We start from the raw sequence: 15,000 nt of genomic DNA, 5'->3' as shown, positions 1-15,000 counted from the left end.
AACAGTGCTATCCGGAAATAAAACGACCAACGCACAAAACTATGTGTAATCATGATCGTTTATAGTCTGGTTAATACAGTTTCGTGAGAATAACTCATAAACACGGATGGCAAAAAAACAATTACAAAGACCTGAGTGACGTCAACTTCGTTCTATCTATACTGTTCATACATTTATTTAGCGAGAACCAATCACCTAAACGGTGTTTTAAAAACGACAACAAAGAAACTATCTACGTGTGTTGTTTCATTTTGTTGGTCAAAAACTGAAAGAAATTGTAATTCCGAGACAATGTGTTCGCGTTTGGTTCCTGTTCGGTTTGGCAAGTGAAAACTTAAGGGGTCACTTTGCTATGATAAAGCAAAAACAAAGAAAAAAAAAAGATAGACTGAGAGGAGAGAGGAGAGGACAAACGGAGAGCAAAACGAACCTGAGAGGAAAATGATGGCACTGAGTTCACAGCCTAAGACAAATATTATATACGTTATTATGTTGCCAAGTTTAAATAAGCTAGTATGTGTGAAGTGTTCACTTTTCTGTGTGTTTAATGTTTCTAAAACACCCATTTTCACCCCTGTTGTCGTGTATTTTTACTATTGCCGCATTTAGCCAGACCTCTTCTTCTTCTTTTTTTTTTTGTATTTGTTTTGTTTTGTCGGGTTTTTTTTGTTTTTTTTTGGTTTGTTTTGTTTAAATTTTTTGTTTGTTAATTGTTGGTTTGTCTGTTTTTTGTTTGTTTGTTTTGTTTTGTTTTGATTTTTGGGGGTGGGTGGTTTGCGGAGGGGATATTTATATTTATTTGATTTATTATTTTTGCCCTAAACGGTAAGTGGATAGTTGGGTTTTTCAGGTTACCATTAGAATGAATCTCAACTTATAGATAGATCAGCATCTTAATCGAGGGGTAGCAAACTATTTATTTAGTCCCCATCATAATCTAAACAATAAACATGGAGTCGGGTTTCATTAGTTCCTTAAAATACCTTTTTCATGTTTAAATATTGTTATTGTTATTTGATTTGTATTAATATTTTGCTTTTTGGATTATTAAAATGCTTAAAATGTCATTTTTGTTTATTTCCATACTGGAATCTAAAACAGCCCTCTTTGTACATCAATTGGATTCCTCGATGATGAATTTGAACATACAACCAGCACAATGCATGCCTTTAGATGAGAACAGAATAAATGGTATGTATGTTGTGTTTTTGTCACAAATAGCCTTGAATAATAATGATGCATAAAATCCAATGTCATCAGCATAAAACTGAAAGTTAATTCTACTGTTTAGTTATATCACTAAGGGATAAAGTATGAAGTCTAAACGGAAGGCGATCAATAACCGATCCCTGGGGACAACAAATTGCAATCTAAATGGATTAACGAAGCAACCTCACCGTTACTGTACTACCAACATCATCACTACAAAAATATACCCTACTTGATGTCACAATAACATCACCACATCAACACTCTCAGTTCATCACCACTGTTGTAAGATTGATATTATCATTAACACTAATATCATTTCCATTCTTGTAACATTAGCATCGTCGTAACCAAAATATATCATTACCACCAACACTAATAACACTACTGAGGGTATTCTTATCTACTTTCTTCCTATTCCTCCTCTTTCTCCTCATCCTCCTCCTCATCCTTCTCCTCCTCGTCATCCTCATCATATCATCATCATCATCATCATCATCATCATCATCATCATCTTTATTATTATTTATTATTATTATATTATTATATTATTATTATTATTATTATTATTATTATTATTATTATTATTATTGTCATTATTATTATTATTAGTTTCATCATCATCATCATCATCATCATCATCATCATCATCATCATCATCATCATCATCATCATCATCATCGTCATCATCATTATCCCCATCACCACCAACACAACCGCCATCCCCACCAATATCAACACCCCAGTTCTACAACTTTCAAACCTCTCAATCATGTTTTCCTCCTAGTCCATCAACCCACCCACCCACCCATCCATCCACTCACTCATCCTCCTTTCGTTCTACATAATGTTATCCATCTTCCTTTTACCTACAGTCACTGATACAAAAATCACCACAGATGATGGTAGTGGCGATACTGGTGGTGGTGAGGCCACGAATATCACTGTGACCGCTTCCGTAACGTGGACAGTCACAGAACAACTTCCCCCGCTCACAGAAACAACGATAATCACCAGTACCATAACATCGACCGTAACATCCTCCGTGAACTCGTCTTGCTTCGAAAATCTTCAAAAGTAAGTACTCACCAATTGAAGGAACGATATTGACGTCACTAAGCTCTCTGTTATTGTTTATAGCCAGCCATTGTTATCTTTAACCCTCTCCTTACCAGCCATTTCAGGATTCTCCCCAAAATTTCACAGCCAACTAACACAGAATTAGTTACGTGACGTTTTAACATATCATCGGGGGAAATATATGTCACGTATCCAGACAGGAGGTATTATCTTTAGTTACGCCAAAGGTGTTTTGTGCATCTATTTCTTTCTCTCTATTTATCCATCTATCTATCTCTCTATTCATGTAACTACCTATCTATCTAGCTTTCTGTTCGATCTTCCTGTATCATAACTCCTTCGCTCTATTAGTCTCTTTTTAATCTCGGTTCTATATTTATCTCTCTCTCTCTCTCTCTCTCTCTCTCTCTCTCCCCCTCTCTCTCTTTCTTTCTCTCTCGCTCTGTTTGTGTGTTTGTGTGTTTGTGTTTTTGTACCTCTCTCTCTCTCTCTCTCCCTCTCTCTCTCTCTCTCTCTCTCTCTCTCTCTCTCTCCCTCTCTCTCTCTCTCCCTCTCCATCTTTCCTCTTTCTTTCTTTCTCCCTCCCAATCTCTCTCTCTCTCTCTCTCTCTCTCTGTCTCTCTCTTCTCTTCTGTCTTTCCCCTCTAACTGCCAGCCATTTGTTAATCCAATATCCCCACATTCTAAATGTATATATATATATATATATATATATATATATATTATATATATATATATATATAATATATATATATATAATGACGTATTGATAATTCTTATAATTATGTGATCATCAACACAGTCTTTTTTACAGGACTTCCACCACGACACAAACTGTGACCTCCACGCACACAAGCACTTATACACCAGTGGCCGCATCAACCTCTGATATAACATGCTCCACTCCTAACGCCGATATGTCCAAGGAACCGATCGTACCAACGATTTCCACAAAATACGTCGAGGTGACCTTGACCCCTTCTTCTTGCCCAGCTTTGATGACGCCTTCTTGCACTACGACCATTTCTGCATCTGCTAACATTGACAGCAGTGGAGAGGGAGGGCGAGGAAATGAAATAATCAACTGTAGCGAGAGTCAAGGCTTTCAATATTCTCCTGCCACTGTAACACAGACGATTTGCCCGACGCCGACCACTGCAACAACAACGATAGATAAAAGCATTCTTCCGGTAAATGATTAGATTGAAGCTTTTTTTAAATCACAGTAAATATCATTATATTATATATTCACTCACTCCAATGACCAGTTGATCGGTTTGGGGGACATGCGTTATACAGACTTCACAACCCCTCATGCAATTCATCACGGTCTCCGGCCAATTCTTGAAGGCTGATAATGCCCAGGCATGTCCACTCTTTGATGTTGTCCTGCCACAGTTTTTTTCCTGTGTTTATCTTCTTTTCTGTTCCTCAATCGTGCCCTGCATAACAGTCTTGCACATGTTATCACGGCGGACAGTGGGTCTGAACCATGACATTTTTCTTCTCTCTACTTTTGACATATAAGTCCCGGCAACCCTTGTACGCAGAATCCCTGACTACGTCTAGAGCTGTACATACGAGATGGAAGTCGGTTTGGACGAATTCAATCCCTCGTGGGGGCGGGGACGTAACCTCCTCTAAGCTTGGTGAGAAGTTGCCAGGCTTTGATACCAGTAAGAGGAGACACTGGGTGACTGCGAATCGGCTTCGGTCGAGGAGCTGCCTCACGGCCAGTGCGCTTCATCGGTGGGGTCTTTCTACCTGTCCAACATGTACCCGCTGTAGGCAAGAACCTGAGACATAAGTGGTTCCTGTCCTCCTGCTCGATCCTATAGGGAATGAAATTAGCGGAAGAGTAGCGCCCCTTGATTGGACGTCGCTGGTGGAGAAGTTATTTGTAAACAAACCAACTGCTAACCAACTACAAGACATCGCTCCAAATACAAAATTTATTATTCATATTTCTGTACAAAAATGCATATCATAATCAACGTTATGCATTTTTGTACAGAATATGAATAATAAATTTTGTATTTGGAGCGCTTGGCTTGTAGTCGGTTTGTTTACAAATAACTTCTCCACCGGTGACGTCCAGTCAAGGGACGCTACTCTTCCGCTAATCTCATTCCCTATACCTCTTTTAATATATCTTTTTATTTTTTCTGTGCTCCAAATATGAAACTCTCAGTATATCTGAGGGGGGGGGAACTTTTAAACTCTCAAATATCTGTTGGGATAATGTTTCGTGCTGTTTGGAGTGGTTTCCCCATCACCTAGTATTCTTACCGTAAGATGACAAAGCGTGCATCTTTTATTTTTTCCTATTTTTTTTAAAGATGAAACAAAATTGGACTAACTCTCAATACCCCATTTATCTCTATCTTATTTTCACAAACTGCCTGCCCAAAGCATTTTTCCTTTTCTAATTTCAGAAATGCCAGACTCAGACTCCCGTTAACATCACACTGAACTCTTCACAGTTAGAAAAAATGACAGAATCAATAGTCCACGAACTAATTGTTCCCAAACAATCTCTGTCGCAGGCGAGAAGAAAGAAGGAGAGCGCGCCAGACAAGCGTACCACCGCTAAAACATCCGGGTACATGGCCCTCTTCTGTTTGTCCTTCACCTTTGGTGTACTGATATTAGCAGATTTACCTGTCCTTTCTACTCAGATCAAAAAATTAGTTCAAGGAACGAATCCTTTGGCTAAACATTAAGAGATATGTTATTCATAGCCTTAACCCTCTCCTTACAAGCCATTTTCAGAATTTCCCCAAAACTTCAAACCCACCCAACACAAAGAACAGACATATCTTACTCAAACAGAAAAGCAAAAAGCACATTTTCTATACATAATATTGTTCTATAACATGAGCTCTATTTTAAAATGTCAAGATTTTTATAGCTATAGCAAATTGAAACAAAATCTGGATGAGAAAGAGGCAGTTATATTGTAACAAATGTGACGATTTTCCAATAGGTGGTAAGGAGAGGTTTAACATTGTAATTTGTTGGAACTAACTAGATGCAGAAAAATGAATTCACACTCAAAACCACAAAAAGGGAGGGGAGGAATACAACATTAAAAGACAGAACCTTAAATTGTGCAGCTCCAACAGTGTGGAATTCAATGCCATTCAATCTGTGCTCTAGCTTTATTGATTATTAAGCATTTAAACGAAAAATAAAAGTCTAATCTCTTTCTGTTATATTTGGATTATATGTAGAAAGAACTAATTAAGCATTTGTTTGTTTATTTATTTACTTATTTAGTTATTTATTTAATTATTTCAATAATAAATTAAAGTTATAAAAGAATGGATACGCAATCTTCATAATATACAAGTTTAATTACGTTATTTTTGTAGTGTCACCACTTCATAGAACATATTTACCCTAATTTACATTTTTTAAAATAATTCCATATTCTCATCTTTTTAATGTTGTTGATACTATGATAGAGTATTCTTTTTTTATTTCATGCCATGTATTATGTGCACCTAGAGCTATTTTGGACAGGCGCTATATAAATAGATTACATTATTATTATTATTATTATTATTATTATTATTATTATATTATTATTATTATTATTATTATTATTATTACTATTACTATTACTATTATTATTATTATTATTATTATTATTTATTATTATTATTATTATTTATTATTATTATTATTATTATTATTATTATTATTATTATTATTATTTTTATTATTATCTCATCGTCGTCATCATCATCATCATCATCATCATCATCATCATCATCCATCATCATCATCATTATTATTATTATTATTATTTATTATTATTATTATTATTATTATTATTTTTATCATTATGTGTAAATATGAAACAGGCTGAATATTAAATCCCCCAATGAGGCAAATGTATCGGGTGAGAGAAAAATCCCGTAAAAAATTGCGAACCTTTTTCAGTAGGAAGTAGAAACCAAATATCTTAGAAAATATACAAGCAACAAGAATAAACAACAAGAAATAAAGTGAGTAGGAAAGTGCCCGAAGACAACATTTTGTGGTGTGTTTATCAAAACAATCGTGGAATAAAATTCTTCAATATATTTTTTTGAAAAATTGTTTAGGGTCCAGATTCACAGATTTGAATATTTGGGTTTGATTGTTGTAAAATCTCAGGCTGTATATAACTTATAGTCTTGCGGTTGCCTGTTTCTAAACTTTTTGTTTTTGTTTCTCCCACCCGATAAATATTCGTTTGTTGATATTTTTATTTTAACTTTTTTTAAAAGTCTTGTTCATGAGGATTTTACTCTTTACTCATTTGTTAGTATCTGCTTCAATTTATCACACCACATTGAGGTGGTTTGTCTCATTTGCATCACGTTGTATGTCTCACTGTGCCTGAGTTTTAAGTAAGAGTGGCTGGGTGATTGAGAGTGTATGTAAGAGAGAGAGAGAGAGAGAGAGAGAGAGAGAGAGAGAGGGAGAGAGAGAGAGAGAGAGAGAATATAAGAAAGAAGGGGTGGGATGAAGAAAGAAGATTAGGTGTGTGTTTGTATGTGTGTGTATGTATGTGTGTGTGCGTGTGTATGTATGTGAGTGTGAGTAAGAGTGTTTGTGTGTTTTTATAATGTGTGAATCTTGGTTTGTCTCCATCTGTTTGAATCAATGTGTTCGAGGTAAAAAGTAAAGAGTGTGCTTTTGCCAATGTTGTGTAATTACTATTTTAATATAATAATAATATTTTTATTTCATTATTATTATAAAGACTCTCTCATCATAAGTAAAAGGTAGTGACAAAATCAATCTTTACTATAAATATATGTATCGTGAAGATTGATTTTGTCACAACCTTTACTTATAGTGAGTGATTTTCGCAGTTTGGCTGAAGTCTTGAAAAGAGCTATTGTCATCAATATATATGTTATCAAAATAATTTACCAAGACAAGAGTGGTTGACTATCATTTATATATTATATTATATATTATATATATTATATTATTATATATATATATATATTGAATATAAAGACAACTACTATCTTAAACGAATAATCGGATAAAAATGGTAAATCGACTCACAGACACCCACGAGTACTCCTTAATTCCTTATGAATATTATAGAAACATCGATTATTCTAGATGGATAAGGGGATGCAAAAAATGGTATACTCGTACTCTGTCGTACTCTAGAAAAATCCATATCCTCCCGAAGTTCCAGGTTTGAGAGTTTTTTTTTCCAAGATGAGGGTCATTACAATCGATCGATATTTGAAGGACGAGTTTTCTGGCCAAATGTTCAAATATGGATTTTTCCTGAGTATGTCAGTATTGGTATTTCCTCCTGAACACAAATTGCATCATTGGTGGAATGCGTTTAAGTAGTATACTCACCATTTTACCCGCCAGACCAGAAGACGAGAAGATACCGTTCTAGTATTTAGGGTTGATCGACTTCAATGAGACCGTTTTATATCTTACCTTTTCTTTTATATCTTAGTAATAAAACTGATTGTAATATAATTATAAAATGAGTATACAATACAGGATGATTGGATTTGATGCAGGTCTTTATTTTCAAGCTAACTGGATACGAAACGAAAAATAATAAACGGAAAAAAACAAGGGAGATAAAAAGTTACTATTATTATGTGGAGTGGTTCTTATCAAAAGGGTTGGTATGAACGTATTATTTACACTACTGTTACATCCCCCTTCTCAAATAGAACGTAAGCATATTTTTTTAATCAAGACTGAGATAGATATATAAACACGTTATGCTCGTAGGGCCTGTCTAGAACATAGAACTTAGAACATCAAATGTAATTTGGGGACCCTAGGTTAAGAACCTCAGATCAGCCAATCATCGGGCAGGATGCCAAAAAATAACAAAACATAACGTAAAGATTTAATGTTCCAAATGACTTCAGTAAGATTTCCTCATGTTTTTAGATTAACATAAGGTAGGATGAGATCATAATAAGTTCGAAAATAGGCTCTTCAATGTGGGCATCACCTGAAAGAAAAAAGACTAGAGGTCCCGTGACCTCGACCCAGTGGAGGGCATTATTGTGTCCCTTTATCCACTGGTCCCTAACCTAGTGTTTGTCTTTGTGTTCACCTCAATATCCATTAATATTCAGTGTAGGCGTAGAAATTTGGTGCATTGTGGGTATTGTGCATTTCATTCTACAGAACTACCTATACTAGTGACATTGCCTATGAAATGACTGTAGACTATTCTGACAGTCACTCTTCCTGAAGGGTATTATTGCATGTATACCTGTGTAGAGGCTAATAAAGAGTGAGAATAAAGTGAGGTGACAGTTGATGATAGTAGAACTTATGGTTAATAGTTTTCGACGAGCCTTTTAGGGCGGATAATTTCCCGACCAGATCTTGTGTGGTGGGTAGGTACAGGAATGTGAGTCTCCAGGGCGTTGTCTGGACCATTGTTTGTCTCCTGCTGTGCAAGTTGTGTTGTGTACTCTTCGTTGTTGTTAAGCGATGGAGCACCTGGTGTCTTTCTTTCCTTAAGATTTATACGATTTCTGCGGACAGTACCGTTGGGTGTCTCCACTGTGTAGCTTCTTGGTTCCGCGGCATGATCTATCACTGTTGCTGCTGACCATGTATGGTAAGTTGGGTCTTGTAGGAGGACCGGCTGACCTCTATGCAGCTGTGGAAGAGTGTTAGATACTTTGTCGTCTTGTTGCTGTTGTTTCAGCTGTCTATGTTTCAGGTTGTCCCGAGCTTGTTCTATTCTGGGGGTGATCTTCATTGTTCGTGGTATTGGAGTTCGGATTGATCTGTTGAACAGAAGTTCAGCGGGGGAAGGTAATGTCAGGTCAATCGGTGTAGTTTTTAGGTTGAGTAGCGCAATCTGGGGATTTTGTTCGGTCTCTTTTGATTTCTTTAAGCAGTTCTTAACCGTCTGCACCATCCTTTTAATGAAGCCGTTTGATTGTGGGAAATAAGGATTGGAAGTTATATATTCGATTTCCCATTCCTTCATGAATGCTTTAAATTCCGTGCTTGTGAACTGTTTTGCGTTATCGGTCACAAGCGTGAGAGGAATACCGTGGGTGAAGAAGAAGAAGAAGAAGAAGAAGAAGAAGAAGAAGAAGAAGAAGAAGAAGAAGAAGAAGAAGAAGAAGAAGAAGAAGAAGAATGGTGATGTTGATGTTGATGATGATGATGATGATGATGATGAGGAGGAGGAGGAGGAGGAGGAAAAGGAGGTGGAGGAGGAGGAGATGGATGAGGAGGAGGGAGGTGGAGGAAGAGGAGGCGGAGCTAGATGAAGAAGACAATTTTTAAGCAAAAATAATTCCATTTAAAATGTCATGAAAACATTTGTTTAAAATAAATACTATCTATCTTTATTTCACAAAAATATAATTTGTAATACATTGATCGTAAGTACATTGGCAATGGTTATTAAATTTTATGACAAGTTGGCTAACAACGAGATCATGACAAAGTAAGTCCGGTTAAAGATTGTTAACATTAAATACATGTTAGATGCATGACATACGGTTAATGTGAGGAAAACAGCAAGGCCTTGAGGGACGATGGCAAAGTCTTGTTCTACTTTTGTTTTTACTTTTTTTACCAAATCAAATAAATCAAATGATAAGATTACTGGTTTCGAAATTGACTGCATTCGATTAGCTAACAAAACAAGGAAACAGTATTAGCATTCCAATACCTCAACAAAGAGACATTCTTACCCCTCTATAAAGCGCTTTTGAGATTGCACTTAGGCTATGCAAGCTCAGTTTGGTTTCCTTGCATTGAGAAATACAAGGAGCTAATTGAAGGTGTGCGAAGGAGGGCCACAAAACAGTTGCCTGGACTAGAATCACTAGATTACGAGGAACGACTGAGGAAACTTATTTTACCAACCTTGAAATACAGAAGATATAGGGGCGACATGATAGAACTTTACAAGATGACAAGTGGTAAATATGACCGAGACATGACAGAATTTATAAAATGGAGGAAAGACTTCACAATAAGAAAAGACACCAGAGGTAACATAAAGACACTACTCACACAAAGACCAAGAATGGAAGTGAGAAAACACAATTTTACTGTGAGAACAACGAAAATATGGAACAGTTTACCAGATTCTGTTGTGAATTCAAAAACCTTATATAGCTTCAAGAGCAGACTAGACAAATTTTGGTCTGACCAAAATGTTTTGTATAAATGCGCTTTAGATTGTAAAACCGGAGGAAACTTAAATCACAAAGACGATCATGAAATAGAGTCTGGAGAAGAGGACCTATAAGGACATGTGCAGGAAACAATCCATGAGAATCCATAAGTAATTAAGTAATAATACAACAACGCCGAGGGGTTCGGTGAAAAATTAAAAACATCATTCATATTTTCGAAAATTGAGACATCTGCGGATAGAATTCTTTCCAGTTTTTTTTAGGGTTTTCTATGCAGAGACGACTTAATTCTTGTTTGTTGATCTCTTTCCTGTCGGTTTATTCTTTGTGTGTGTGTGTTTGTGTGTGTTTTTGTGTGTGTGCGTGTGTTTGTGTGTGTGTGTGTGTGTGCTAATTTTACGAAGTGCTAGGAAATACAATTCAAATCGAATAAAAATATGTGACCCATCGCCGCGACATGGCACTATGTCCATATAGACAAGATATCGACAAACAAATTTATGATTTTAAAAATATGTATCAAATTTGACTGTGGTTTATTGAGAGAAGTGGGTTATATTATTTCTTAAAATTATCAGTAGATTTAACAATTCGAATGAACATTTTGTCCACAAACTAATTATATGGCGTCTGATACAATTTTTCCTATTACCAGTCTTTTTCGGTGGGTCACACATAGGTACGCGTATAACCTACAAAGATCTTCAAATACGATTAGAACTACAATTTCTAAGTTTGGATCTTGTGCGTCCAACGTTTTATCTAACAAACGAATATCGCAAATTTAAAGCATGGGACAGGAAATAGAATTGTGTCAAACATCCAACTTTTTGAACGTTCCCGGCATTAGATCTCCTGCCACGCCCTTTTCATTGCGCATAGAGTTAGTTCCCCCTTGCATAAGCATGTCAACGAAGCCGTACTTGCTATCCAATTCAAAATCTTTGTCCATTGTAAGAATCCGATCAGCCCATGCCTGAAATATTTTTAAATAAATAAATAAATAAATAAAGTATATAAATTGATTCAGTCTTGCAAAAGTCTGAAAATTGAGAAGGGATTTTTATTTTGTTTAGGATATATTTAAGTTTTTGAATCAAAGACGAATATAAAGATACGAGTCGATCGAAATATACCCTGACATGACATCCTATGTCACCGACGTGTACTTATTTGAAGGTCTGATAACCCAATTTGTTATGGTCTCTCAATGTTGTAATGGAAATAACAACAAGAAATGAAGGGAGTTTCTATCGTTTCTATGTTACATGTTTGTATTGAGAATATTGGCTATTAAGCTTAAATGCTGGCCAGCTAACTTCGCGGCGGTTATGTGTGTTGAACCCGTGATTTCAAGACGTCAGGAAGAGAAGGCTCTAATAAAAGACTAGGATTAGAGACGATCTTGTTTTGGGATCGTGGATAGCTCATGCGGTAGAGTCACGATCTCACCGGCCAGGCGGAGTTGTCGTACCAGTTAGTTAGTATCGAATGGACCTACACCTCTATTTTGAATCTTTTAATCCATTCTTCAAATTCTTTTCCTGCCTTATAGGCTGTCTCGTAGCCTCCTGATAGGCTTGTCACTGGGCAGTCGTACCAGTAAGGTCCCGGGTTCGAACCCCCATCGCCGCCGCGAAAATTTTTATTCTCTATTGTCTTCTGGCACTTTCCTACTCACTTCATGTCTTGTTGTTATCAACATAAGTACCTGCTCCACTCGCTTTTCTGAGTTGTAATGGAAATACTCTCAAACCAACGCAAAATGATGTACATTACAACAATGCTAAATCAAATCCATAATAGGATTCAATAGTCTGATGTCTCGTCGCCCAGCAACGAGCAGCTTGGATCTAAACAAAGAAAATCGGTACTTTTTATTCTCCATGCTGGCTTTGAATTTTTCACATGTCATGTGATCAGAATTTGTAAAAGTCAAAATATGTCACATTTATAAAGGTTTTCTCCTCTGGACACACTTTTATGCTCGTAGGAGAAGTATTTGTGCGGCTATGTGGTCTAGTGGTACGACACTCGCTTTTGGATCGGAAGGTCCTCGGTTCGAGCCTCGCGCTCGGCACATAGTTGAGTCCTTGGAAAAGGCTCTGTACTCACATTCTCTCACCATACTCAGGTGTAAAATGAATACCTGGCCGTTAGCAGCGGTGTCTTTGTCCGAAAAAATTGTAACATTGCCTAACAGGCGCATGTTAAATGTTGCTGTTGACCTGGGTCCCCTTGTAAAGCGCTTTGAGCACATTTAGTGGATATTGCGTTTTATAAATATAAAGCTCAATATTGATTTTTAATTTAATTTTTTTTAAACCAACGCAAAATATTTTACAATACAACAACTTCAAATCAAATCCATAATTGTGTTTAGTTATCGGACCTGCAAATATGGGCACCTAGTATGTGACCCATTCATTGCATCAATCTGGTATTACGATGAGAGGAACAAGATAACGTTAAGGATTATAACGTTGCTGATAACTAAGTTAAGGGCGTCCCGATAGCTCACTTGGCAGAGCACTTGTTTCATACGCAAATGGTCCGTGATCCGTCCCAGGTGCGGTCGAGATTTTCTTTTCTGACCCCCCCCCTGTCCACCCAGCATTGAATGGGTAGCTGAGTTTGTTAGATCTGGCGGAAAGTATTTTACCATGGACTAGCATTTTATCCAAAGGATAGCAATCAATTGCTATTGTCCGTTTCACGATATAGAAACTGGGAAGGACTACTTTAGTTATTAGAAATGAAGGTAATACATGATTAATCACAATAAAAGGATACGTTATTAATCAAATAGTTTATTTATATTTTACTACTTACAGTATTGGAAGGGTTTGGTTGGGTGCCTCCATATGCTTGAGGCAGAACGGCAGGATCGATGTGTTCATGTAAGCTGTTGTAATCGGATCCATGGAAGATGATCTAGAGAGAAGTGAAAGTAACAGTATCGATACGAGGAATCCGTTTATAGACTGAGGCAGTAAATAAAATGTTTGCCTGAAGCTAGGAATTGATTACTCTCTTGGTGCATACCAACGGTATGAATCGCTACGCCTGGTTTAGGAGGTGGAGGAGGAGAAGGAATATGAGAAGTAGGAGGAGGAGGAAGAGGGGGATGAGGAGGAGGAAGACGAGGAGGAATAAGAAGAAGAAGAAGAAGAAGAAGAAGAAGAAGGAGGAGGAGGAGGAGGAGGAGGAGATGGAGGAGGAGGAGTGTATCACATAGAAGGAGCAAAAAGTGCTCAGATGATTAATAAAACAAAATATTTGACTTAGTAAAAACGATTGCTTTTACAATAGCCCTCTTCAGGTTCTAGCTCCTGAATATTATGGGTAATAAGCCTTTACCAAGAGTTCAACTTCCCACCGCGCAGAGCCGCTCAAGAACCAGGAATAACAGTTACCGAGACAAGGAGTTCGGCTTTTATTTTCAAACCCGCGGACTATTTTTTCTCTCTCTAACCCCACAAGGCAGTGACTGGTCGGTTAAGAGGTCACTCATTGGATATTTTGCATTCACGCTATTGTTTATAATCAACTCAATATGTTAATCCGAGCACGTGTGAAGGTGTGTCACAAATTCCATGTTTTTATTGTTCAAAAATCTACTGGTTAATTAACATTGGTTGTAAGAATAACAAGGACGAATGAGATGGGATGTTGTGTTGCTTACACGTTGTCTAAAGTGGTAAGATACTTATCATGTTGGAATTAAATAGATGCTTGAACATGAATTTATAGTCACAAAATGAAACTAGGGCTTAATTTAATTTCGTCGTATAGGGGAATAAATACTATTTTCTTGCAAAACAAAACAAAAACAAACAAACAAAAATAAATTCATATCTCTCATAATATATTCGCGATGGTCGGCGGATCAGACCTCTGAAGTTTCGATTTTCACGATCGGAGTATCGAAACTTTGAAGTCTACATACGAGCTTTGTGCACCATGTTTTTTTTTAATTTTGGGCGGATCAGACATCTGATTGTCATCTGCTCCGCCCAAAATGAAATAAAACATGGTGCGAAAAGCTCGTATGTAGATAGACTTCAGAGTTTTGATCCACCGGTCGTGAAAATCAAGACTTCAGAGGACTGTGATCCGTCGCCCATTGAATTTGAATATTCACCTGTCATGGTCCGATAGCACAAGACATAATACCGTTTTGAGACGGTGAGGCACAATTTACTTACCCGCTGCAGCAGTTTTTGTTTAATAAATGGCTTGAAGAGATTGAATATGTTACTGAAAGAGCTTGGTTCGTTTACTATGTGGACTGCGTGGAGGCGAGCTGGAAATACATCCTGGATGAATGAAAGAATTTTTTTTAAAACTTGATCTGTTTTTTTTTAAATCTCTACTTCCAGACCATGTTCAATATCTTTTTTTTACTGCATGTCACACCAACACACAAATTAGGTCGTTAAACTCAAATAAAAAAGCCCTACAAATGTTTTTTTTTTACAAATTTTGTGATTTATAAAAAAAAATCTGAATAAGGAAACTGTTTGTATCGTAACAAATA

General features: G+C 36.7%; 2 protein-coding genes across 2 annotated transcripts in view; one reads left to right on the top strand and one right to left on the bottom strand.

Annotated features, from left to right (window-relative positions):
* LOC144956420 (uncharacterized) overlaps window positions 1-5,763 on the top strand; it is a 41,299-nt gene extending 35,536 nt beyond the window's left edge. The window contains exons 7-10 of the mRNA XM_078886923.1: window positions 1,102-1,191; window positions 2,085-2,286; window positions 3,104-3,479; window positions 4,725-5,763. Of these exons, the coding sequence (XP_078743049.1) occupies window positions 1,102-1,191; window positions 2,085-2,286; window positions 3,104-3,479; window positions 4,725-5,012 (956 nt within the window). The 3' untranslated portion in view covers window positions 5,013-5,763. The remainder of the gene's footprint in view (window positions 1-1,101; window positions 1,192-2,084; window positions 2,287-3,103; window positions 3,480-4,724) is intronic.
* A 3,869-nt stretch (window positions 5,764-9,632) lies between these two features.
* LOC144956908 (alpha-tocopherol transfer protein-like) overlaps window positions 9,633-15,000 on the bottom strand; it is a 15,459-nt gene continuing 10,091 nt past the window's right edge. Inside the window, exons 7-9 of the mRNA XM_078887734.1 lie at window positions 14,669-14,779; window positions 13,293-13,394; window positions 9,633-11,436 (exon numbers count right to left, since the gene is read on the bottom strand). Of these exons, the coding sequence (XP_078743860.1) occupies window positions 11,275-11,436; window positions 13,293-13,394; window positions 14,669-14,779 (375 nt within the window). The 3' untranslated portion in view covers window positions 9,633-11,274. The remainder of the gene's footprint in view (window positions 11,437-13,292; window positions 13,395-14,668; window positions 14,780-15,000) is intronic.

Source organism: Berghia stephanieae, chromosome 11, assembly GCF_034508935.2.
Source record: "Berghia stephanieae isolate SIO BIC M18660-M18661 chromosome 11, UCSD_Bste_1.3, whole genome shotgun sequence".
NCBI classification, from domain to species: domain Eukaryota; kingdom Metazoa; phylum Mollusca; class Gastropoda; order Nudibranchia; family Aeolidiidae; genus Berghia; species Berghia stephanieae.
This window is presented reverse-complemented; position numbering and strand designations above follow the sequence as displayed.